General features: G+C 40.2%; 1 protein-coding gene across 1 annotated transcript; it reads right to left on the bottom strand.

The window, feature by feature from the left end:
* Positions 1-7,446: 7,446 nt before the first annotated feature.
* Positions 7,447-21,964, bottom strand: LOC137258418 (sodium- and chloride-dependent glycine transporter 2-like). Its single transcript, XM_067796092.1, has 13 exons — positions 21,753-21,964; positions 19,201-19,332; positions 18,292-18,574; positions 17,697-17,829; positions 17,076-17,210; positions 16,315-16,418; positions 15,478-15,602; positions 14,595-14,707; positions 13,470-13,601; positions 12,381-12,480; positions 8,929-9,029; positions 8,351-8,518; positions 7,447-8,063 (listed from the first exon to the last, which is right to left on the bottom strand). The coding sequence occupies exons 1-13, from the start codon at positions 21,940-21,942 to the stop codon at positions 7,932-7,934; spliced, it is 1,848 nt and encodes a 615-aa protein (XP_067652193.1). The 5' UTR covers positions 21,943-21,964; the 3' UTR covers positions 7,447-7,931.
* Positions 21,965-27,932: the final 5,968 nt, after the last annotated feature.

Below are 27,932 nucleotides of genomic sequence, written 5' to 3'. Positions count from 1 at the left end.
TATGTGCATTCCTGTCTTTGTTTCAAGGGAAATTGTTTAATCAACAAAATGTAACATGCTCAGGGGAGTTAAAATTGATGTGTAGACCGTGTATGTTCTGTGCCTCCTTCCACAAAGCACTACGGTAAGTCACTAAGGTAACCTTACTTCAGTGTTAAAGAATTCAAGTGAAGATAAACCTTAGGACGGACTGCTTTGTGAAATAAGGCCCTGGGCAGGAGAGCTATGACACCATGATGTTGATCAAAATAACCTTAATGTTGTACTGTGTTCCATGCCACTGGGCTGTGTTACCATGGTAACAGAGGATTGTAGACTGCTATAGCATATTGACCACTAAATATTCAAGAGAGTTTCCTTCCTATTAAATGCATTATCTTGTCCATTTCTTGTAATGTTATTGTGCTATGAAATCCAATAACCACATTTAGTTTAAAGTGTCACTGATTCTACGTTCTCAGTTAACCAGTAGCACTTGTATCAGCTTGCTTCTTACATATACATATGGTAGAAAAGTTAAGTCTGCTGGCAAATATTTTTTTAGAAATTTGAGAAACTCCACTTTCATTGGCGATGACAAAGCACTGTTTCTCCTCTGAATCTGAACCTTACTGTAAATGTGGTAGGGAATAAGTTGGTATTGGTTGTAAGCCAAACATAGATAATCCAATGAACTTGCACAAAGGAGACATCAGTCTCATGTTTCATATCAGTATTTTATATCTTATGCGATTTGTTACAGGTTTTTTTTTTATTGTACACCAACTCTATAGTGGAATATTATATCAGTAGTCAAGGAGACATCAGTGACTTCAGGAACATGTTTTTTTTTTGTAAGTTGAAACAGATTCAGATAATTTTATCATAGGTGAAAATAATGTCTTCCAAACTACCTCCATTAGGCACAGTGAGAGCATGTTGCATTGTATACAAATCAAACATGGGACGTGGTAGACACAGTAACATAAGGGAAGATACTTCTGAAGTTTTTACTGAACTTCTGGCAATTACAAGTGTCAGTCACCATTACTCAAAAGCCGATAGCTGGAAAGGGTTTGTTGAGATGTTGTTACTGAGGTATATTTGTCCAATATGGACACTGTCACTTGTCAGCCATTACTCTGATAGAGTCAATACTTTGGATATGCATTTTTCACTTTTTGACACAGAAGGGTCATGATGATGAATGGACATGTCATCAGTCTGACACTTGTTCAACAAAACGATTATGAACTGAAACATCTCTTCTTTCATTTTAGTGCTTGTGTAATTCTCAAATGGGGGTTCCAAACAATGTAGGGGTGGTTGGGTTCACTCATGCAAAGGTCCGGGTTTCACCCTTCACATGGGTAAAAAGTGTGACTGACATTTCTGCACAAAAAATGAAAACAAGTGGCGTAAAACCCAACTTAATTGCTCCAAAGAACATGGAAATAATCCACAAGTGTTTTCATCTTTTCAAGAACACTCTCCTGTATAGAATATGTGAAGCATGTCATTGATATATAAATGAAGGCCTGTTTTGTCTTCTTTTCCAGAACAAAATTGTTATAAACTCGTAAGTCCCACATTGAGAAAACTTTAAATTTTACATGTGTTATTATACAAGTCATTTGAATGTATATACATTGTACAACAATAGAAATAGCTTAAAGTATTCAAGTAGCCATCAAATACCAATGTAAATGTATTATAGTGCATAGCATATACTGAAGGAAAAAAATAAGGGATCACATGAAAGCACAACTGTTCCCTTATTTGTTTCAGGTTTCTTCACAAGGTATGCAATACACAGCTTGTGAAAAAACCTTGGAAAAAAATAAAGGAACACGTGATTTATCCTTTCATTTGATCCCTTATATTCTTACCTCATTGCATGTTGAGTGTAACCCATCCTGAATTGTTACTTATATCGGTATTAATAGGTGGAAAGAATGAAGAAAATTGAAACCATTAGATTTTGACTTTCGCCCAGGGTTTACATCTACGTTTCAATGATTCATCGTACAGTGAGTACTGGTATCCCGCAGCCAGTCTGTTAATCTTCAGTGAACACACGCTCAAGTAAGCCATTCAGACCAACATCTCTACCTAAATTATATACATTAAAAAGCTGCAGTACTATTTCTAACTGTTTCAGAGTTTATTGTACAATTCTGACTTATGATAAACGTTTATTTATGAATCACATTACCTAGTGCTCACAGTTGTTTCCAATTTAAATAATGAATTTTCATGTTTATTAAACAATATGGATGTAAAGCAATGCTCAGAGTTATCACATTTTGCCAAATGAGTAGGTTCACACACCTGTTACTAGGGAGTCAGTATTGCTGAAAGTAGCACAAAGGACACACTATGAGAATCAGTTTATGTTTAGAAGGATACATCAAGGAGCAAGCTTTCTCTTTTATAGCCTCAATGCATCCCTCAATATTTCATTTCAATTAATATGCTTTGCTTGGTTTACTCTCAAGTTAGTATCCTCTTGATGTAAAGAACTTGGGAGGGGGTGTGTTGAACTTCAAAACCGTTCACAACTGAACAGTATTAATTTATTCTTCTCTGAAATGAAGATATCCAAAGGCAATGATCCCAAAGTGAATTTCTGAACAGGGAAAAATGAGGGTTTAGGTCATCTCCTGACTGCTAGTTTCATCTGAACTGTGCCTAAATTTTGTTACGCAAAATAAATAAAGTATAGTTGGAATATCGGTTGCACAGGTAATTAGTATCTAAAAAAAGAACAAAATAACAACCCTTTATACTTGTCATCAGATGTTCTGGAAATTGTAAGTATAAGGACTTCTCAAAGTAAATGTTAGAAGGAAGAAGTTGAGCTTTTGAACTGTATTTTCTTTCATAACATTAGCTCTCAGATTGAAGGCATGTTTCTGTAGCTCTGTGTACACTTGTCTCTAGTCAGGTCCAGATACAGCTTTTTGAGAAGGGGGTAGGTGGCGGCTGCACAATATTCATAAAGGGAAGATGCACACTTTATTTTCATGTGTTTTATTGGTAATTTAATATGCTTAATAAACTTCCCTATACCCCCCACACCCCACATCTCCCACACCCCACCTCACCCCACCTCACCCCTCCCCTCCTTCTGGATCTGCCTCTGCTTAATTGACAACTCCAATCTTGTAACATTTGCTCTGAATTGTAAATTTTGTAAGTATAAATCATGGTCTACCTAACCATGTCTGGTGCTGATGTGTGTTATTAATATAGTTCTGTGGTGCTGCATTAAGTAATTCTGGTTCATGTCAATTTGTGTTGTATGTACAGTCATCACAAATACACCATGCCTATCTGACTGGGATAAAGCTTATTTCACTATGTCATGGTGTATGTATTCATGAACGTTTGTTTGGTATTGACAGCTGTTGAATATAACAGATGTTTGGTTTGCAGAGAATATCCATTTTGTATTGTTATGCATGAGTTTGTTTTTTCTGAATTGTAATCAAATTCTCAGGAATGGTATGAAGATTATTTGAAATAATGACAACAAATATTGCATAATGATCATTGTCTGATAACCACAGGAGCAAAGGTGTTGAAATAAACTGCAAGCTTTAGTGTGACAGTTCACATAAATTTATTGCAAATTTGTTTCATGTATTCCGGTAAATGTTATGTATTGCTCTGTGTAGTAAAGGGTTTGACTGATCAGGGTCAGAATGTCAGCACATCCATACAGTTGGCTCCCTAGAAACTAAATAGATTAAATTGGAAGGTTGAACAATATTCATTTACATAGGAAGATCATATTATTTGTTGAGATATACAGTTGGGCTGCTGGTTAGTTAAGAGACTGGCTCCTGGCCCCTGATTTCTCGAAACAAACATAAGTTTTCACTCAAATCTCAAACTAAGTTTGACAATTTAAAACAGCTGAATTTTTTAATCAGCTGTATGTTTTTAAATAAAACAGTCAAAACAACCAAAGAAATCCTTCAGATTGTCTATTAAGTTTGCGTTTGATATTTTCCGTTCATTCTGGAAAATGCATGTTCCTGCATTTTATCAGATTTGAGCCAAAACTTGAACTTTAGTCAAAACTCAGACTTAAGTTTGTTTCGAGAAATAGGGGTCTAATGTACAAAGTGTAGTCAGAGCTACAAAACATTTGTAAGCCTGTGGTAAACTAAAGAGGTATGATAGGTCATAACATGAGTGCTTTGTTGGATCAAGACACTGTTACATTTAGTTATGTTGTGTTTACATAACCTATAGTTGTTGATTTGGTTGAATATTGGTCTACCCTGGTTATGTTTCTTTGTCTATCATGTTCATGATTTTAAAAAGGTCGCTGTATGTCTGAGACATGTAACGCTTCAGGTTTCCTCGCAACAAGATAACATTCAGAGATGCCAACCTATACCATGTATCATTTATCGAAGTCACTACAAATTTTATCCCCAATCTATGCCAGTATGATTGTAAAAATTCCTCAGACTTTGAAGAAAAGAAATTAAAATTTGGGTACATTTATGGAGAAAAAACATATATTTTGATCAGTTAAATACATTTTCAGACTTAAGTTCCATTCATAGAATTTAATGATATATTTGAACTGGAATCATTGAAAGTAACAAACAGACTTCTAGCAAAATTGTCAGTCAGGGAATCAGAATCTGATTTGAATACCTTTGCGATTTGATTAGTGTCATCATGACAGTAAGTATTTAGTTTGACTTATAATTTTAGGGTCAAAGTATTAAGTTTGACCCTATAAACTACTATTTGTAACAGTTTGGGGTTGGCATCTCAGTCTGATTTATCCAGGACATCATTACCAAATGAGTTAAAGAGAACTTACTACTGTTGTTGATACTTTAGAGTGAGTATGAATTGCTTGTGGCAAATTAAGGACCTAATGGGTGCTTTGGATGCATCAAACCTACTGGCAAACAAGGGTAAGTTGAGCACTTATCTGACAGTTGACTTGTAGTAGAATGTATGAGTGCTGTCCACTGACCATTGTTGAAGAAGGGGACCCAGGTTGCCTACGATGAAGTGCTTCATAGAATGTTATTTGTTGTTCTGTAAAGACTGACTAATGATATTGATTATGATGAAAATCATGGAATATTACTTAATGAAACTTGCTAGTCAGATGTATCTGTTGGACTAGTGCATTTTCATGATTATTGAATAAGGTTGGTTTGCTTGCTATCTGAAACCTACCTGCAATAGTGTCGACTAGGACTAACACATGCACGCATGCACACACACACACACACACACACACACACACACACAAAAACACACAAACACACACACAAACAGAGTCTTATAGCAGGCGTGTGCAGCTGTGCCCCTAATCAATTTCATCATCATGCACTGTACATGCACTAGCCAACATTTACTCTCCCTTTCACTAACCACAGGGGTTTGTTCATTGTCAGGCACCACCTACTTGTAGATGTGTTCTGCATCCAGGTTTAACTTCTCCTTGTGTGCCAGTAACAAGTATTAGCTCTATAAATAATAGAAATGCCTACTGTGGATGTTGCCAGTCACTGTGCTCATAGATTGTCATCAAAACTTATTGATAAATCGTTTGGGGAAAGGTGCCACATGTTTAGCAGGTTTTAATCACAGAATTTAAAACATGTTATGGTTGATCTGATGTTAATGTCTGTTATGGAATTTGAAATGTGATGTTCACATTGCTTTCTCAAGAAATTTGTGTTCAGGGAAGTCCATCGACTGGATGTTATGTTGTTTTCCAGAGGATGAGTTTTATTTGACAGGATTTCACATCCCTTTTTATGACACAAAAGAGAAGATGATTCTATTGTGTGCGAGTGTTACAACCACCTGTCTGAATCTAGTACTGACGTTTTGTTAGGGGTGAATTTGAAAATGTGTTGTAGTCAGTGATAAAATATACATCAGGATAAATAAAGTGTCATTTACACAGAATTTTGTCTGTTGTTCTGTACATATTGACCAGTGATCTTGATTATGATGAAAATCGTGGAATGTTACTTGATGAAACGTGCTGCTCAAACGAGTATATCGAACTGGTGCATTTTCATGATTTTATATTTATCTTGGCCTGCCTGCAATCTAAAGCCTGCACTAGTCTTTACTAGGACCAGGCCATGACCACGCATACTTGTAATGCTAACGGAGTCGCACGCACGCACGCACATACGTACATGCATTCACATTTGTAAGGAACTCCAACCCTAATGAGCATGACCTCATCTCGCTTATGGTAAGACATCCCCCAGACTACACAGACACAGGTGTATGATATATTCAAATGGCCTAAAAAGGATATCGAAAAGAAATGCTGGAGTGTTTGGATGAAAAAAAACCAGTTTCTAGACCTCGTGTGACCTCTGACCCGTGAAGGTCCCGGAGTAGAATAGGCCTTCAGCAACCCATGCTTGCCATAAAAGGCGACTCAGCCTGTCGTAAGAGGCGACTAACGGGATCGGGGGGTCAGGCTCGCTGATTTGGTTGACACATGTCATCGGTTCCCAATTGCGCAGATCGATGCTCATGTTGTTGATCACTAGATTGTCTGGTCCAGACTCGATTATTTACAGACCGCCGCCATATAGCTGGAATATTGCTGAGTGCGGCGTAAAACTAAACTCACTCACTCACTCACTCACAACGCCTTCTCATGGATGATGTCAACCGTCTGATGACATACGTCGGCATGCTTTGCCAGGTATCGTTTAAGGCATTCTCGAGGACCTGAAGATATCTTATAGAAGATAGTTATCTGGCTGGAACGCATCTTCAGCTCTCTACCAAGATGATTCCATAGGTATTCTATGGGAGACACGTTGGGGAAACATGAGGGGCACGACAACACAGCTACATCGTTGTTGTTAAGACGACGTTCTGAGTCACCATGACTGTGTGGGGACGTGCATCGTCTTGATGCCATCGTCATCTCACCGTGTGTCGGTTTACCTGGTGACCCAGTGTCGTTGCTGCAGATTGCAGGTTGTCCATGTGTTGTGAAGCGTGGTGGGCTACTTCGAGGTCTTTCTCAGGTTCTGTCTGTTTGGTGGTACAACTTAGTGATGGTCTGACGTGACCATCGAAAGGTTTAAGACCTTTAAATACGTGTCAGTGATTGCGACCGTGTGTGACCAAAACGAAAAACGCATTTTTGGTTTTAAGGTCGCACCATGTGCACTGACGGGTGGATTGTGTTCACATGCAGTTTCCACAAATTACTAACATGTGGTCTAACTCGTTTTCGCATTTTTAAGGTGACAACTTTCTTTTGATCGTCAGTTTTTCTTCAAAGGACGAGGGAAGGACTGGCACAGTACAGGTGATTGTGAACTTGTTTCGAGTACCAAATGTCCGCAGAATGTTGTCTAGCTTCTGTCAGTGTTGTACAGAGTCAATGTATAATCTGAATTAGCCAGTGTTTGATGTCCCTTTTAGCAAAACAAGTAGTGTGAATGGAATGTTTATTCAGCGAGGGAGTTTCCAGTCATTCTCAAATAAAAACATGATCTTGAATAACACTGACAAGGAGCGACGTAAAGCCACTTTACAGAGGAAAATTAACATCACATAACAGAATCATGTTAATAAATGTGCACAGAGTTTGATAAGAGCAAATCATTTGTAAAATCACCTCATGATTAAGAGACAGATCATATACGTTTGTATACCTTTCTGAAATGGTTTTGTTGAACGCGTTGTAAACGATTGAGTTCTGTGATCTAACATATGGAGGACAGTACATGACTAAAAACGTTGTTGCCCTTCTATCAGCCCAGTAGCACTTTTATCGACACTTAATACAGTTTCTACATTAATAAAAATTTGAGCATATGTACATAGACACGTAGATATTTGATGCACACATGATAAGCAAGTTATCGTTCAAAGTTATCTTTTTAAATTGCTTTCGTTCATCCAGAACAACTTTGCAGTTAATCATAAAGGCGATCTTTTTGTTCCAGTTTCAGGGAAATGTTCTGCGGATGACCTTCCATGTACAGCTTAAAGTCACTGGCTCCTAATGGTCCCCATTCGGGGGAAGGTCTGCTTGCAAGTCTCAGACGCTGCAAAGAATTGTGTCGCAGGAAAATGTTGATCTGTTCTGGACCATTGTTGGGGTATTTATGCGAGTCCGATATGTGCTGGGTTTTGGAGGTAATGACCAAAGGTCATATTTCTGCTTCATCAAAATGCACAACATTTAATTATAGCTGCTTTCACAATTAAAATGAGTTAATGAGTTGGAACTGATTTCGCAACTCTTTGATGTAATAATCTATTTTCCGACTCGTGATTTACTTTATTACAGTATATCTCGAACACGGTATAAGAACAATGGGAACAAACGTACCTCCAAACAGCTCCCCCTCCCTTTCACAACTTGGCACAACAATGTGGTAGGTATGGGCAGAGTCAGAACCACAGCAACCATTATACCAATCACCTTGGCCGATTCAGAGTAGATGTACTCGCCATACCTTGGCGGATCGTATAGAAACAGGGAACATGTCAGGGAGGCCTTGAAACAAACATCACAATCACACGGTCACAAATTGTCCCTCTCCCTGTGAATATATTCTAACATCGGAATGTCCGATTTCCAAGTTATTTATGCGACTAATAATAGCTTTGACAGGTGAGATAATTAGTTTAGCCCAGGTTAGTTTGGTTTTTATGTCAACTATTGCTAATTCATTTACTTGTCTTGAGAACCAGAATACAGGATTATGACGGATTAGATCTGACTGGCATGAGTAGCTACTGCCACAGCAACATGCCGTATGTCCAACGAATCCCGCTTTATACGACCAACATGGGTGCTGATGACGATTTCGACTCTCGCACAATCACCCACCGGCCCCTTTCCTGTAGCAATGAGTAGGAGTATCATCAAGACTTAGATTAATAAACCCTTTGTTGTGAACTCACAAAGAGAATGAAAGGCGTCAAGTAGGTTGACATTATCTTGAGTAAAAGCGGAAATCGCCTTCCCGTCATCATCTCAATATCGTTGCTGAGTCTCCTTGAACCTTAAAAACATAAAATAGACGTTAAAGGTGAACGAGTGGAATGCCGTTACGGTCGCTCTGGACAATGTATATGTCATGGTGTAGAAGCCTGATGTTTAGGAAAACCAGGATATGCGTTGCTGTGTGGTTCTGTGCATTGAGCTCGGGTCACAATTCAGTTGGAGCTATGCAACATTGAGCTTGGATAGTCCTTGGATGGGTAACCGTGTTTGGCAGCTTGACTCCTGAGAGTTACTAAGACTTCAGTCCTGCCCCATAACGAAGCACGTGTGTTACATATGGTCTCACGTTAGGCAAGTGAGTTTGTTGAAAATCGCACACTGTCCACCCAGCAGAATACGGGTAGCCAGCTCGATAAGTCACGTGACAATGACATTATACAGCCTCACAAGCAGCTTGTGTAATCCGTTATAACTATCAACTGTTTGTTTGCACGTGTTTTGAGCATGCACTTGGTGTATGGAATTTAGTGCTATAATAGTACATGTCATGTCTTACAGATTAGGATAGAATGCAGCAGAGAATTATATTATTATCATTATTATGTATTACAGATTAAGACAGATATGCAGCAGAGAGGGTGATCCTGGCACATCTCAGGACCCTCGGCCCCTCTACAGGCAGCGAATGAGACTTCTCCCAGGAAACACTGCCTAGTCGAACCCGCCAAGAACTTTCCGGAGAATAAGGAGGCCCCCAACACTGCAGCCTTCTGCATTACCCAGATTGTCAGAAGGGCAGTGCTCCTGGTGGAGAACCCGGGCACTCTCCTGATCTGCACCAAGAGATCAGGAGGTACCAAACCAAGGGCACCGAGAACAATGGGGAGCCTGAAGACAGTGTACTTGGGATGCAAGCGAGACAATTCAAAGGCGAGGTTCGCATATTTATCGTGCTTTTCCTGAATCGTGCCAATCACATTGCTGTCCAAAGGGAGAGAGAATGCAATGATATAAAAACTTTCATTGACCTTATCAAATCTGGTTTGTTGGCTGGAATTCATCTCAGGCTGTGTATTGGCCTATTCCAGAGATGTTTGAAAGCATCATTTTCCAGGACGCCCTGGACATGTTCAGGGTCGTACCATGGATGGACCTCAGGGTCAAAGCCACAGGCATGGCGTAGACGATAGTAAAAGCAGCGAGCCATGCCATCATGTCTTTTAAGGTATGTTGTTTGTGCCAAGGAAGGGCATCCACTGACAAGGTGTTGGACAGTCTCTGTGAATTCACTGCAAGTCAACATTTCATGTTCACATTTTGGTTGAGAATCACATTCTGGCGATTGCGAGTGGGAAGTGACTGGTCCTGAGCAGCAAACAGGAAGCCCTCAGTTTCACATTTGAGACCAGCCGACTTCATCTAGGCGAAGGAGTCGGTTGGATTGCTGTTCTGTTCCACACACTGCATGTACACTCGATGCAATGGCTAGTCAGACAGCTTCTCCACAAAGGACCGACTCTGGGCAAACTGTGTAAAGGACTTCACCTGGTTTACTCCCATCGCTGTACCGTCCACCAGTACATCGCCATCAACAAAATTAACCTCAAATTTCAACAACCTTGGCACGCTTAAAATAGCTGTGGAATTCCTTGCTTTCATCGTGAGTCTTCACATGCATCACCAGAGGATCATCCGATAAATAAATATGTGCAAAAGTACACAATAAAATTCTATCATGAAGAGCCTCCACATTAATCAAACCCCGACCTCCTGAATCGATTGGCATATATAAACGATTAAGAGAGGAACGAGGAAGGTGTGCTCTGTTATCAGATATGATCTTTCCGGTCAGGCGGTCAAGACCCTGGATGTCTTGTTTTGTCCAATCAACTACTCCCAAGGAATAGGAGAAGACTGGCACAGTTAAAGTATTGGTTCCTTTGACCTTGTTTCGGGCATTTAGCTCGGGGCTCCAGATTTTCTTCAACCGAGATTTATACTCGACTGGAAGTTTATCTTGAATCTGGGCATTCTGGAGCTTGTCTCGAACTTGCATTTCAAGATAGGTGTATGCCTGATCTTCCACAAGATGCTCAATAACTCCTCCCCTTGTAACATGACCGATCCATCATTGGTTACCTTGCCACGTTTCAAATGAAGAGTATTACATTTGTCGAGTCCAAATGTCATGCCAATATCACTAGTAAAGGACTTCACAAGGAGAACCTGCTGTTTCAAATCGTGCCTCCAGGTTACAGTTGCCGGGTATAGACCACAACTGTTTCCTGAACCTTTCATTGATATCCATGGGAGGCGGTCTATCATGCTCACCTTCACCACTCGTTTTAAGTTGGCTGTACAATTGTTTTTCATTGTTTCTAAAAAGATGTATTTAGTTTGATGAATTTGTTTTTCTTTTCCCATTGTTTCTTTCTTTCAGTCCAAACTTTTATCTTTGCCTTCAGGGAATCGACAATTTGGAGAATACACCTTTGGTGTCTTGTACTGCAATTTTAGTTTTCTCCAAATTGCCTTTTGTCGTTCAGACATGGGATTCCCTGATGATTTGAATTTCAGGCACAACTCTATCCAGGAAATTTATTCTTCTTTGGTTTATTGTTCTTAGTATTGGTTGGTTTTTCTTTGGAAACTGTGTGAAGTTCCTCCAAGGTTCGAGCGGCAGCACAGACACAACAATTAACTTCATATAATGAACAATCCGCAGAAAGTTTCATAGAAATAATGTCATTTAATAAATCAATTTCATTTTTGGGAAAAGATATATTTGTTTGTTTGATTGGCCTCCGTTTTTTCCAAAGGTATAACAGATATTTCATCATAAATAGAATGAAACAAAATATACACAGCGTTTTCGGAAAGATCAGCAACTGAAGAAGAGGAAGAGTGAGGGTCCAAAATTTCGGGGCGAGTTGCCTCTAAGGCAGAAGAGGCTGTTTCGGGAAGAGGAAAGGGGTATTATTCTTATCCTAGGCGTTTAAAAATTCAGTTATACCGTCCAGAATAGTGTCCATTGCTTAAAAATATTCAACCCAAATCTGTTCCAAGGCCGTTATCATAATATTTTGATAAGCTTAGTATGACCAAAGGAGAGTTCATCCACTCTTAACTGTGACGGTAATATACACAATATACTCTGTCAACATATAGCACGTGTATAATATCAACAGTAGAGAACAGTAGTGTTCTGGTGAAACTTGTATAACTAGATCACTGCCAGTCGGTGGTGACACAAGGTGGTCACGAACGGAGCAAGCATATTCTGCTTGCTAAAATAAAGTGTTGCTAAAGCTGCTAAAGTGTTGAGGTCTGGGCTTGATTTTGTACACAAGTACATTGTACGAAGTTCTTTTCTGGTGTCTCGCTAAAAGCGACACGAAGCCTTACTCACCATATATCCAGTTGATGACGACACATTCAAGGCAGCCAATGAGAAGTACATTGAAGGAGGAAGCATACCAATCTAACAGTTGGAAGAGGTAGATCCCGCCCTGTGCCAGTGATAACATCAATGTTGGATATATATAAAGATGCTAAATTACATGTTCTTGTTTGATTAGCAATGGTTTTCTTTAGGTTACTATATCAGAATAATCAAAACGTCAGGAAAAGCATTGATCTAACAGAAATATCGACACTCTGCCACAAACCAAATTTGAATAATAAGATGTCGACGCCAGTTGGTTGTCACATGTACCTTGTTTTCTTTCGTACCCCATTAATTCATACGAAAACTACGCAACAAAAGTTTAGTACCATATACAGACTGTTTTAAGGGATAACGTATGATATCTTCCTTCTATCTACAAATCTTCATCGATCATCATTACTCATCTCAACATCATTAATGCTGACATCTTTGTAATAGGTGCCACGTGCCACATATGAAAAGCAAGTTGTTAAAATAGCTTGTTAGAAGATGTTGTCTTGAGCTTCTTGATAAATAGTGAGTGAGTGAGTTTAGTGTTACGCCGCACTCAGCAATATTCTGCTATATGGCGGCGGTCTGTAAATAATCGAGTCTGGACCAGACAATCCAGTGATCAACAACATAAGCATCGATCTAAGCAATTGGGAACCGATGACATGTGTCAACCAAGTCAGCGAGCGTGACCACCCGATCCCGTTAGTCGCCTCTTACGACAAGCTAGTCGCCTTTTATGGCAAGCATGGGTTGCTGAAGGCCTATTCTATTCCGGACCTTCATGGGTCTATTGATAAAGAGTATCACGTGGCTTGTCGTTCTATCATCGATGAATACGCTTAAAAAAAACAGTCTCGATTATCTTTTACCGTCAAAGGATAGGGCTATTTACTGGTTTCACCAACATTATATTTTGAAGGGAAGGTTGGATTTGTCCTGTGATCACACCTCAATTAAATACATATGCTTCGCACAGACAAATACAGTCACGATGGGATTGAAATACTGTCGATGTGACTTTAGATTTTAACTCACTCATTCGTGCCAAATGCTTACCTCAGTTACAAAAGGGATGGACACAACGAAGCTAGCTAGACACACCCCAGCCGTGACCCACATTCTCCGTCCTTGAAGATACTTAGGCCACGAATCTGTGATTCCAGCTACGGTTGTTTCCGTGAAACCAAACTAGAAAAGACAAAAGGGAACTTAGGCGGTTTCACGAAGTAGTAATATTGTTAGTATTAAGTATTGTTTTGATGATGTTTATTGAAGGTGTGAGAGAGTTATGTGAAACCAGTTTCGTCTATGGATATACAACTTCTGTATTATTAATATGGTTTTGTGAAACAGTTTCGCTTTAGATTGATGCAGTATGTTGAATACTAGGTATGGTTCATCTGCAATGTAATCCTCTGTTCTCTACATCCGTTGCTTGAGGACATTCACAATATGACGTAACAATGATCACGTCTTGATGAGATGGTTGAGGATATTCATACATGACGCAACAGTTATATGACGCAGATTTTGATCCTTTGGTTGAGGTCATTCAAAATATGACACAAAGATGACCAAGCCTTGGTGAGCTGGTTGAGGACATTAACAGTATGACACAACAATGATCACGGGTTGATAAGTTGGTTCGGGTCATTCAAAATATGACGTCTCATTGAATGAGATATCAGCAGTACACTCTCATGCCTCGTAGGTCTGTAAATAATCAAGTTTTGTTCCACAGACTTTGCGAAGAAAGCTGCTAAGTCACGGGTGGCCATTCGATACATTGATTATGAGCGTGTGAGTATGGTCGCCGCTTTTAGCAATGCTCCAAACAGATCACATCGGAGGACACCAGAAGCGGCTTTACACAGTTTTACCCATGTGGGGAATCAAAGCCAGACCTTTGGAGCCGCCAGCGACCGCTTTCGCCACTGTCTACCCAAACCCTTATTGTGATTGGTGTTTCCGAAACGTAGTTTCTGACATGTATTAGCCAAGTAGCTAGTCGGCTCTGGTAATCGACTGTTACGACAAGCAAAGGCAGCTGTAAACCATATCTGAAAATGAATAGATATATATATTATAGCTTTTCTCGTGGAGCTACCTTCCGGGACACTAGCCAAACAATCGTCATTCAGACAAGCCTACAAATATCTGTCATTTATAAATATTGTCTACCATAGAGTCTATTCCCATCGCAAAGAGCATCATGAAGAACAGGACTGCCCACAACTGAGGCATAGGAAGCTGAGCGATGGCCTCTGGATAAATGATGAATCCCAGACCAGAACCTGCAACCAATGGGTGTTTTAGGTTTAAGCAGTGGTGAGAAGGACTTAAGGTTTAAGTTTCCGGCAATGTCAAGATATGGAACACGATGGGTGAGTACAGTTTTCACACTGTTCACGTTTTGTATCCATATGGCGAATCAAACCGGGACGATTTAACAGCTACGTCATCCCTGGAGATCACATGTTGGAAAATCGACTTTAAGGCTTTGGTGTAACGTACAAACGATTGCACAACTTTCCTAGCGCGCCATCCGTGAGATTGAGTGAGTGAGTTTAGTTTTACACCGCTTTTAGCAATATTCCAGCAACATCACGGCGGGGGACACCAGAAAATGGGCTTCACACATTGTACCCATGTGGGGAATAGAACCCGGGTCTTCGGCGTGACGAGCGAACGCTTTAACCACTAGGCTACCCCACCGCCCCCCCATCCGTGAGAGAGTGAACCTTTTTAGTGTCACCTTGAGCATTGCATCAGTTACGTTATCAGGCAGCTCGGTGTTAAGCAACATGTCTTCGACTTTAGCTGCATGGGTTAAACCATACAAAATGAATATGTCTGACAATTATGGTGTAATTTTAATTAAGTGGTTTATGATCATTTATATATACATTTTCCACATAGTAACCTGCCACATAGGTACAATGTGTGAAGCTCATTTCTGGTATTATTGCTGGTATTTTGGAATGTAATGTCATTCACTCACTCACTCACTCACTCACTCGAGAAATTGTCTGAAGATAGCCCAGCGGAACACTGGTCGGTTTACCTGATGATACAACTTCTGATATCGGTATCTGCGCCGCGTGCGCCATGAAGCCCAGCGTGGAGAAAACCACGAGACCGCAGAATAGACTACTTGCTTGACCAACGACATTAACTACCACCAAGTCTCTGAAGCACAAAACACCAGGTAATTCATCATCCTATGTTAACAGGGGCTTTGCTAACTTTCAGATCACATACAGCAAATCACTGATGTTTGTATCGCATGGTGACAATCACGTGATTGTCTGGCCCAGGCACTGTTTGTTTGTACACAACAGTAATACTGCTAAAACAAGTATATATTCATGGTATAGTCACAACTTTACAATTGATTTGTATATTTCAGACATTCCAGCATGAAGACCCTGCGTCTTTGAGCAATAATTGGATATGAAACGCCATTTACAGATTGTGGTGAAAAATGCAGCAGCGCGAGTTCAGGTGCTCCTCGCACAGTCAGGCTGATAAGGCTCATCATCAGCACTGGGACTTGTCCCCTCTGCACGGAGCCTAGACAGCGAATAGGACTTCTCCCAGAAAGCACTGCCTAGTCAACCAACCAAGGACTTTCCGGAGAATATGTAGACTCCCCAACACTGCAGCCCTCTGCATTACCCAGTATGTCATAGTTTTAGCATGCTTTTCCTGAATCTTGACAATCACAACAAGGGGCAGAATATGATGATATAATCAATGCACTGGCTTGATAATTAAAGACAAGATCAGGTTTGTTGATTGGAATTCTTCTTATGCTGTATATGGGTCTATTCCAAAGAAGCTAAACTTGTCTTTCCTGAACTATCATCAGAAACCGTTTGAGTAAAGTGTTACTATTTACTTCAGCAGTCTGTTGTTGAAGTTGTTGTAGCTGCTCATGGTGATGAGTCCGCCGTAGGTAACACTCGTTGAATAGAAACCTTGCAGCAAAGCCTCCAACCACACCTATACAATGTAAGGTTATGTGTGAGTGAGTGAGTTTTAGTTTTACAATATTAGCAATATTCCAGCAATGTCACGGCGGGGGACACCAGAAAATGGGTTCACGCATTGTACCCATGTTTGGAGTCGAACCCGGGCCTTCGGCGTGACGAGCGAACGCTTTACCACTAGGCTACGCCATAACGTAAGGTTATGAATGCAGTATTGAAAAATACGGCAATAACATTGAGTCAGTCTGTAGGACTCTCAAAATCTCAAAACAGTATCTCCCCCCTGATGATTGATTGTCCTAATGATTCTCTCTCTCTCCCTCTCTCTCTTTCTCTCTCTCTCTCTCTGTCTGTCTGTCTGTCTCTTCCTCTCTCTTCCCCGATATATAGTAAGGATTGCATATTATCATTCTTATTATCAGAGCTGTGACAAGTGGTATCATAAGTACTTCTCTTTCCCCTCTCTGCCTCCCCCCTGTCTCTCTACATAGTAATGATTACACACGGTCCCAGTTGTCATGATTAGTGCTGACACACCTGGTATAAGATGTATTTCTCTCGTTTCCTATACAGTAATGATTATACGTTATCCTGAATGTTATTATTAGAGCCGTCACATCCCTGTCTAACAATTCCCTCTCTTTCCCTCTCTCTTTCCCTCTCTCTGTACCTGAACAGAGGCTAGTCGTGAGAAGTCAGGACGAAGGAAGTACACAATCCCTTCCCCTGCTCCAGGCATCATGCACGACCTGATCAGCAGCACCGTCAGCAGGATGTACGGGATCAATGCTGTCACATACACCACCTGCCAATATAGACAGGAAATGTCAAGTGAGGACATGCCCTCAACCCAGACGTATTTCTACGTGTCACCAATACATCTACGGATTCTGCGAATGAACGAATGTTGTTTTATGGCACAATCAAACATGTCTATCTATGTTTAAATCATGTCGCCGGGTGAACAGTCTATCAATCAAACCAACGAGTTGAACATTATTTATGGAGGTAGTGTAACTAGTTCTCGGTTTGGTACATATTACTTCGAATTTTAGCCCAAAGAAACATTCTTTCACTTGAAATTGTCTGGAAACTATGCGTTTTGGATCCAATGGGTGATAAAACGTTTAGCTTCTCTTTTCTGAGATTGTACACGATCCGTTAAAGTCATTATAAGATCCATCTCCTACTGGAGCAGTTCTGTTTAGGAGTCCTAATAGACCTACAGTTACCATTTACACGTATAAATCCCCCAAATGGTGACATCTGCTGATGGTGCTGATCTTCTTACCTTTCCCACAGACTTGACGCCTTTCATGAGACAGAAGAACACAACTACCCAGGAAGCGAGGTTACACAGAAGGAGATCGCCCTGTACTGACCCCAACTTGTCGATTCCACTGGACACTCTCAGTGCGCCGTATCTGCCACAATAAATAACGATTGTATATAGCTCATGTCAAGTGTGTGTGCGTTCTTGTGTTCTTTGTGTTCTTGTTCTTGTTCGTGGGAATGAATTTTAATTACGTTGTTGGATGTAAAATACATAGTATCCTGGATTATCTTCCGAAAGAGGTCTATAAATATTAAATAGCAAAACATTGTAAACCGATATTAATGAATTACTGAAAATCCCCGAAGGCACAAGGTAACAAAGCCAAAAAGAAAAGTGAGTGAGGGTGAGTGAGTGAGAATGGTTTAATCCACTTTTATCAATATTCCAACAAATCTAGGACACCAGAAATGGGCTTCACACATCGTGCCCATGTTGGGAATCGAACCCAGGTCTTTGGCGTGACAAGTGAGCCTTGTGCCAAATATATTCAATATTCATTTGGTATCTTTGTAATAACCCATTCACATGTATACTACAATATTTTTCTTACTGCCAAAATTCCTCCGATGCTGTCAGTGTTACATTTGCCTTTCTCCAAGATGAGTACAGAAGTCGTTCATCATCTAGATATGTGCTGTTGGCGTGACTCAAGTTAATGGATGAAACATTCCCCAGCTTGTTGACACACAGGAGAGTGTTCCACCAGTTGTCACACGTTGCCCATGGCAACACTGACGAGAACGACTTGAAAATGTAATAGATGGACCAGGAAATTATGACATTGTACAGCACGCTCCCGAACGATGCGGCCATTACTTGAGAGATGCCGATACCTTAAACAAAACATGGTCATCACTGTCTGCATCATAAGAGAGGTCTAACATGGTCATTATCTGCACTCCATGCTTATCAGAGGCGACTAATCGGATGGTCAGACTCGCTAACCTGGCTGACACACTCGCCTTTAAACAGAGGACTGCGGCCCAAACATGGGATGTGCTTGACTTTAAACAGAGGACCATCATGTGAACTGCACTCATCTTGAAACAGAGGACGGCCATGTGGGCTGGACTCATCTTGAAACAGGACAAGGAACCACCATGTAGGCTGCACTCACCTTGAAAAAGAGGTCAGAGGACCACCCTGTGGGTTCTACTCACCTTGCAACAGAGGTCAGAGGACCACTATGTGAACAGTACTCATCTTTAAACAGGGCAGAGAGGCCACACGTTAGGTGCTCTCACCTTGAAACAGAGGACAGAGGAACAACACGTGGCCTACACTCACCTTTAAACAGAGGACAAAGGTGCCACAGGTGACCTGCACTCACCTTTAAACAGAGGACAGAGGACCCACACGTGACCTACACTCACCTTTAAACAGAGGACGAAGGAGCCATAGGTGGGCTGCACTCACCTTTAAACAGAGGACAGAGGGCCCACACGTGGCCTGCACTCACCTTTAAACAGAGGACAGAGGACCCACACATGGGCTGCACTCCTACCGGAAAACTGGCTGATGGTAATCTCCAAGAAAAACAGCGGGACGGAGCACGTGATGATTCCAAAGAAGTAAGGAATGAGGAACGCTCCTGTCAAGGAGTTAACCACATGTAGAATACACGACGACAGCATTCAAGTTATTTTGTAAATGTTGATTGTGCTTCAAAAGATGTGAATGGTGACATGAAAGTGTGTTTTAAATTTTCAAAACTTAGAAAGCCATTTCCATCACATGTATCTTTTATACAATGTATACCATGACTAAACCAGTTGTAATAATATATGAGATGAATCAAAGCAATTGTTCAACCGATGTGGCTGAGTCAAGATTTGGTCACATCGTCTTCCTCAATAGTAATTTTCCTATAGAATTTCCTTTAAGCAGATGAATCGTCTCTCCAATTTCGATTATCATGGTCAGATAAACAGCCAACAGCATTAGGGCCAAGTCAGCATATATGAATAACAGGAAAGATGTTTATCGGTTCCTTATTTTTGTTTATACATTTTTCAGTGAGGATAATTTCAGAGCATTAATGAAACATTCTATATCAATCATTTTTAGACCTCCATCTTGGTACTTTCTGTTTATAGTTCATGTCTTTATTTTGTCGTTTTTATTTTTGGATAAAAATATATAAAGTATGACAGGCATTCTTCCAGTAAGAGTCAAATTTCTTCTGCACCAATTGGCAAGGAATCTATTGATATGTTCTAAGCGTTTCCTTGTGTTAATCACCCACAGCTCATTTAATGAAGCAACTTTCGAAACCCCCCTTCTGTCAGTCAAGATTTAGGTCACTGGCTAAAGGTATATTACTTTTAGGCAATGAACCCAACCAAAAAGCCTTGGTTTTATCTATGTTCATTTCAAGTCCTCAGATTTGGTATATTTGTTCAGGGTTTCAGTTGCTGCATTGGGGCAGTTTTCAAATCCATCTAGAAATACCTGCAGCATATTGTCATAGTTTATGGCCAGAATCGTTTAGCGTTAGGCGTTAGGCGTTAGGCGTTAGGCTCTATATGTCCGGATTTGTCCTTATCATAGTACCTAAAATTTCAATTGCGAGAATGAAGAAGGCTGAATAAACTGGATTGCTGTCTACATCCCCTTTCAAGTCTGAATTTTGTGTAACTGGTGCTGTTGTATTTGAGGGTAAGATTTTTATCCATTTTATAATGTTTGGACCAAATCCGAATTTGTATCATGCCTGAGTCAAAATAGGATTTAGAGATAGTATCAAAAGTTTTTCAAAGTCAATTAAGAGAAGCAAGCCTTGTTTGTTGAATGGTTTAGTTTAAAACCTAATATCATCGAGTATCGTGGTGTTTTCACTAACACATTTACCAGAAATGAATTCTGTTTGATTCCCATGTAAAACTGCATTCAAGGTTGTTTTCAGTCTATTTACAATCCATGAGCTGATTGTCTTATATAAAACATTAAGCAATAAGATTGGGCGCCAGTTTTTAACATTTTTCTGTCCTAATTTGGTTTGGGGAGACAGGTGATGATTCCCCTATTCATTGTACACGTCAATGAATTGTTAGTAAAGGTTTCTTTTATAAATCTAAATTTTCAACGTGCCAATTTCTTGATGCATTTTGAAGTACCGATAACTGCGATCATATGATTTTAACAAATTCTGGCATAAAATCACGACATCACGTAAATATCAATAACCGAACAAAACGTCAATATATGTTTAACCTCCACCAACTACAGCAACATTAGACGTTAAAAATGACGTTGGGGTAATTGCATTCCATTCTGCACAGATATTTTGTTCGAATACATCAAGATTTTGTGCTGGAGGATCTCTTTGGCGTGATAATGGGCAATAGTGCTCGCATGCTCGCTGGGACTAGGAACATATATCTGGGCGGGCTTATGCAGCGCTGACGCAAGAAACTAAGACACCTGTATGACGACTGGTCGGGGAATATTGCTTCAGCAACCCTGATAAACCCTGGATCACTCACTGACACCTCCGACAGTTAGCACAGAGTGCCCTGAGAAAAGATGCATCCTTCCCGCGAGCTGTTACTCTTGGTCGGCATGAACACTGGTGGTCCTGTAGTTTCAACATATGTCATATTTGGGATTTCACTTTCTTAGTAAAGTACAAATTCTAGTACTTTTTTCGGTTGAGTCCCATCCGGGATTCGAACCCGCACCCTCAGAGTCAGGCACCTAATCGCCAGCACACAAAGTCAGCCGCCTAGCCCGCTCAGCTCAGCCACCGCGACTTCCTGTAGTTTGCTGGTGTTTTTTGGCCAATCGGCTGATGGTCAATGAATGGCAACATACATAATAACCCGTATACCACACACCGTTAAATCGCCATCTTAGATCAATGTATGATCCTCCTAATAGTGACAGTAATCATTCAAAAAATATAATTATGATATGAGTAGGAATGGCAATGTGGTTGTAAGAAATCATCGGAGCTGCGACACTTTTTTCAGCATGAATATATAATCCACTGAGTACACTGTTAATACTGACCGCCACCATTTCTGTTACACAGGTACGGGAATCGCCACAGAGACCCTAGTCCAACTGTGTATCCAAGGAGGGACAATATGTACTCTCTCTTTCTGGTCCATTCCTCTCTGGTCGGCACGGAACCTCTTTCTCCATTCTCTGGCGAAACCTTGGGACGGACATCATCAAGAAATATTTCACTCTCCGCCATGTTTGAACAGACGGTAAGTCCGTGTGATGCAGAGCAGGCAGATGTTCCCTGTCAATAGGCAAAAAGAATATTACAACCTGAGTTATTAACCTGTACAGCTGCAGTATCTATCGTTCAGCATACCTACCACAGTTAATTTATACAGATTGACCCTGTTGTCACGTGTAGGTAGCTCAGTAATGTCTCATGTATTTAATCTATATATAATTGGGGTATATTGTATAAATACATGATACCGATGTAGTATATGGTAGCACTACTTTGCATGATCCTCGGGGCTGGACATATCGTGACAGTGCACAATTTATCTTTGTATTCTTCATATCTATATTTATTTTGTATATATTTGCCACATACATTTTTCTGTATGCATGTATTTTGGATATAGTTGCCTGAAAGTTCACATTCATTTTGAAGAGTTGGTAATATTGAAATGTCACTTTAATTATTCTCCATGTCATGGCTCAAACTGATGTAATGCACCTGGCAAAGATAATTAACATAGGCCATATGCCACTGAACATGTCAAGTTTAAAACTCATGCCATTGTTTATTGCAGTAGTAAATGTCTTAATGACCACTGTATAGACATCCAGACCACGACTGTAATAAATCCAGTCTAGGGGACGGCCAGGGGACATCAGCTGTAGGAAGTAAACTGACATCCAGGCTGAAGTCATGTGACCACCCCTCCAAGAATGTATTTTTGGCTTATCCAATCAGTAACCATTAGTAAAAATATCGGATCTTGGTCAACCAATCAAAATCATAATTAAAACACCTATTATACGTTTTCGGCCAATTGCAAATGAACCCTACAATGACAACATTGATCAGTGATTAAGTTGTTTCAAAGGCATTTAGAAGTTGGAGGAATCAAACTACAAGTGCATTATGGTTCAACTTCTTTATTATACAAGGTCACAACGTTTCGAGACAGAATCTAGTCTCTTCTTCAGGTGAGGTGAAAAGACTAGATTCTGTCTCGAAACGTTGTGACCTTGTATAATAAAGAAGTTGAACCATAAAGCACTTTTAGATTGATCAGTGATGTTTTGCCCATAAAAAGAGGTGGCACCCATGGCGAGCCACCTCCTCGTGGTGGGTGCTGAGTAACGCCAAGAGCCGTGGGTTGTGGCCCTGTGTCGGTGGAGGAAAGGATCCTGGCGGCTGAGGGCAATAGGGGCCTGCAATCGTGTTCCTGTTGCTCAATACACCACTTTGGCCTTGAATTCACCTAGACGCGTGGTTGAATGGGTCAACCAATCGGCTGGTCATGCCAAGCCCTGTGCATGAATTGTATCTATTTCATAGCACAAATTTTATTTTGGACTTGGTTTAATTTCGGTCTTGACTCTATTGTTCATTAATATTTTTTTTCTGATTTTGCAGTATGTTGTTGTGATCTTTGCCTAGAGTCTTATGCCCAGAAGGCAGTGGCTCATGGGCCAATCTGGTTGACTAATTATTTATAATTCTTCTGCTGGTGTATATCACCTGAGTATCCTTGGTGCTGCAAGTTGGAGACCCACTTGTTTTTAGCATTGTCCTTGTGATACTCCGTGGTGGGTGGGGAGCTCGGATGATGAAATTAAAAAACAAATATCCATGGCTTATGAAACCCTCACTAAGAAGAGCAAACGTCCTCTCGAAAATGATCCCGTTGACGACCTCAGACCGTTCAAACAAATTGATTACTGGCCACGTTTCCTTGCCATTGAGCACAAATATAACACACCTTTGAAGGTGAACCCGTTTGCTATGTCTAAGGGTATCCAAGGCATTGCTGGCGAATTAAAGAACGTTAGAAGATTACGTTCTGGTGCACTGTGCATAGAGTGCGCCAGAAAGCAACAGTCAACCAACCTTTTGAATATTGGCACTTTGTTGGGACTCCGGTTACCGTCACGGCCCACAAGACTCTTAGCACCAGTAAGGGAATAGTGCGAGATCGTGATCGATTGCTGGCAGACATGTGTGACCTAGGTATCGTTTCCGAGATGAGAGATCAGGGTGTGTTATATGTCAAACGCTTCTCAACCCGTAAAAGCAACACAACCATAAAAACCAACACTTATCTGTTTTCCTTCTCTTCACCTACAGCTCCAAAGTCACTTAAGGCAGGGTACTGTAATCTCAATGTTGATACAAACATTCCGAATCCGCTGAGGTGCTTCAAGTGCCAAAAATTCGGTCATGGTGTAAATACCTGCATATTGTTGTGTGTCCTCATTGTAGTATAAAAATACAACAGAGGATTGTGACAGCCATGTTAAAAAGTGTACAAACTGCGCAGGGGATCACCCATCTTTCACTAAAGAATGTCCTGTCTGGAAACAGCAAAGGCTATTAATAGAATAAATGTTTACACCAAACATCAGGTTTGCAGATGTAAAAAAATGGTCCAGAGCTCAGTACAAACGGAAAGCTATGCTTCCGTTGCCAGACCAAACCCAGAAGCAGCATCCACAATAATGAAATTATCTTCAAGCTGTCAGACAAACTTGAGTTGGGTGAACACGGATTCCCCTCAACTTCTGTCACCTGCCATATCTACTCAAACTCCAGAATCACTTCCTGGTACATCTCAAATTCAATCAGCAACATCCCCTGATCATGACATATCTTCTCAGTCATCAACAAGGTCTCAACCCAGTAAAACAAAAACTAAAAAGCCATATTCTCTGAAAAAGCTAAGCGGCAGAGTCCCAAAGGGTTCAGAGAATAAAATCCAAATATTCAACAAATATGGATCACTCGAAGACATGGACGTGTCTGAAAACGTCCGCTCTAGGGCACACAGCTTGTCGCCCACCAAAAAAGTGCGTGGTAGATCGCCAATAAATCCAAGAGATAGGTTATCCGAATATTATTATTCAGTGGAACTGCAGAGGACTAAGGAGTATTTTTAATAAATTGCAACTTTTAATCCAGGATTTTACACCGTCAGCAATCTGTCTAGAGGAAGCATATTTAAAACACACAGATGCTCTTGACCTCCATCATTTCAATGTGTATCATTGTTTTTTTCACCTGGTGATAGGGCAAGCGGGGGATCGTCAATCATGGTACGGCAAAATGTTACACATACTAATAGCGCTTAAAACAAATCTCCAAGCCGTAGCTGTACATTACAAGTTGCATTTACGTTTTGTTCACTCCACTTTCATCCACTGTCCAGTTAACTGATCTACAAGCTCTTTACAATGAACTTCCTAAACCCTGAAAAATCATGGGCGATTTAAATGCCCACAGCCCACTCTGGGGTGGTACTACTACGAACACCGAAGGTAAATTAATTGAGGATTTTCTTTCAAATAATGATCTCTGTATTTACAATGACGGGTCACATACATATTTACATCCTGGCACAGGGACATATTCAGCTCTTGATTTATCAATTACTGACTCTAATCTTTTAAATGAATTTGAATGGTTGTTCCAGGATGACCTATGTGGAAGCGACCATTTCCCCACAATCCTAAAACCTGTGAACCCTACCTCCATCATCACGATGGCATTTCAAAAAGACCAACTGGACTACATATGAATCTCTCTGTATTGGCAAACTTAATCTCGAACGTTTTAGTACTGTTCCTGATTCTATTAAATATTTTTCAGATGTACTCAATGATATTGCTGACGAGTGTATCCCAAAGTCTTCTGCAGTTCCACACATACGAAAACCATGGTTCACTGATGAATGCAAACAGGCTAGGAAGGCAGGTAAGAAAGCTGAGCATTATTTCCGTCACCATCCTACGGTGCATAATTTAAATAAATTTAAAATTTTAAATGATAAAGCTCGACGTACATTTAAACAGAATAGACGCCAATCTTGGAAAAATTATGTGTCCAAAATAAATTCTCGAACGCCTATGTCCAAGGTATGGAACATGGTCCAGAAAATCAAAGGTAAAGGTACAAAACATAGCATCCAACATCTTAAACGTGGAGAGCAATTACTTACCGAGGAATCAGATATTGCAAATAAACTGTGTGAAACCCTTGCTAAACACTCTTCCGCTACTAATTACATGCCTAAATTCCAACAATATCAAAAACAAAAAGAAAAGAAAACTACTATTTTTAATTCAGATAATGGGGAAGGTTATTCACAAGCTCCATACTGCTCTTTATCAAGCTTATGATACTGCTACAGAAGCTGATAACATACATTATCAACTCCTGAAGCATTTACCAGAATCCTGCCCAGAAACTCTTTTAAATATTTTTGATGATATTTGGACATCGGGTATCTTTCCTCCCACATGGCGTGACGCCATAGTAGTACCAAACCAAAACCTGAACGTGATCATACGGATCCGTCACATTATGGACCGATTTCCTTAAGAAGCTGTGTGTGCAAGACCATGGAACGCATTATAAATAATCGACTTGTTTGGTACTTGGAAACAAAGAACCTTATAACAGATATACAATGTGGTTTCCGTAAAAAACAGAAGTACTGTCGATCACTTAGTGCGTTTGGAATCATTTGTAAAAAACGCGCTGATTAATAAACAACACGCTGTGTCTATCTTGAAAAAGCATATGACACAACCTGGAAATATGGTATTTTAAGAGATTTACATGATTTCGGATTACGAGGCCGTTTGGTTGAATTCATAGCCAACGTTTTATATAACAGACAATTTCAAGTTCGCGTGGGTTCTACCCTGTCTGATCGTTACAATCAGGATCAGGGTGTCCCACAAGGCAGTATTTTGTCTGTCACACTTTTTAGTATAAAGATAAATAGTTTATCAAAAGTTTTAAACGATTCAATTGATGGATCGTTATTTGTGGATGATTTTAATATTTCTTGTCGTGGTAAAAGTATGCATACTATTGAACGGCAACTGCAGCTGTGTTTAAACAAAATAAATAGATGGTGTCTTGAAAACGGCTTTAAATTTTCTAAATCCAAAACAAATTGTATACATTTTTGCAGAAAATATAAGCCACATAAGGACCCAGAACTATCTCTAGATGGCACTCCCATCAAAGTTGTAAAGGAGGCCAAGTTCTTGGCCCTCATCTTTGACTCCCACTTCTGCCACATTTCTGCCTCATATTAAGTCCCTTAAAACTAAATGCCTGAAGACTCTTGACTTGTTGAAAGTTGTTTCCAACTCAAAGTGGGGAGGGGATCAAGCAACCCTCTAACACCTATATCGATCTCTGATCCGTTCGAAACTCGATTATGGCTCCATCGTATATGGTGGAGCCTGCAAAACCAACTTTAAACTTCTTGATTCTGTCCATCATCAATGCTTAAGACTTTGTCTTGGGACTTTCAGAACTTCACTTATTGATAGTCTCTACGTTGAGGCCGATGAACCATCTCTTACACAACGTCGTATAAAATTGTCTTTACAGTACATTACTAAATTATATTCTAATGAATCAAACCCTGCCTATGACTGTGTGTTCAGTTCGCTTTATGAGGGTTTGTATAACAAAACGTCTTCTCTTGTTCCGCCTCTTGGGCACAGAATTAAACCATCTATTTCTTCTGCCGACATTGAGCTGGAACGTCTTCTTTCTTCTCCTCCTTGGCAGTTGGTTAGGCCACAAGTTGACCTAAAATTAACATCATTTAAAAACTAAGAAACAAATGACTTACAATATAAACAAGAATATCATCAGTGAAAACATAAATATAGCAATTACAAACCCTTCTTTACAGATGGATCCAAGGACGGTGGTGTGGTAGCTTGTGCCACTGTCATTGGATCGAGAACAAAATGTTCTAGAATTCCAGATAACAGCTCTATTCTTATTGCAGAAGCCAACGCCATAATAACAGCTCTCAAATATATTCAAAGACACCCTCAACATAAACAATATATACTCTATTCAGACTCTCTTTCTTGCCTTCGGGCGATTAAAAATATTTCTTGTAAACATCCACTTTTAACTGAAATTATTGAATTGTATGATAATCTTGCTACTGGCCAATACGACATCGTCTTTTGTTGATTAGC

Source organism: Haliotis asinina, chromosome 12 (genome assembly GCF_037392515.1).
Source record: "Haliotis asinina isolate JCU_RB_2024 chromosome 12, JCU_Hal_asi_v2, whole genome shotgun sequence".
NCBI classification, from domain to species: Eukaryota; Metazoa; Mollusca; class Gastropoda; order Lepetellida; family Haliotidae; genus Haliotis; species Haliotis asinina.
Note: the sequence above shows the minus strand (reverse complement) of the source record. Positions and strands in the feature narration are given on the sequence as shown.

What these genes read in the sequence shown, in the direction of transcription:
- LOC137258418 (XM_067796092.1), bottom strand. Translation starts at nt 21,942, where the DNA reads ATGGCGGAGAGTGAAATATTTCTTGATGATGTCCGTCCCAAGGTTTCG. An exon ending in CCTCTGTCCTCTGTTTAAAG is followed by an intron (nt 18,575 to 19,200) that starts GTGAGTGCAGGC and finishes GTTTTGTTTAAG; the next exon opens with GTATCGGCATCTCTCAAGTA. An exon ending in CCATCCCTTTTGTAACTGAG is followed by an intron (nt 12,481 to 13,469) that starts GTAAGCATTTGG and finishes TCACTGGCACAG; the next exon opens with GGCGGGATCTACCTCTTCCA.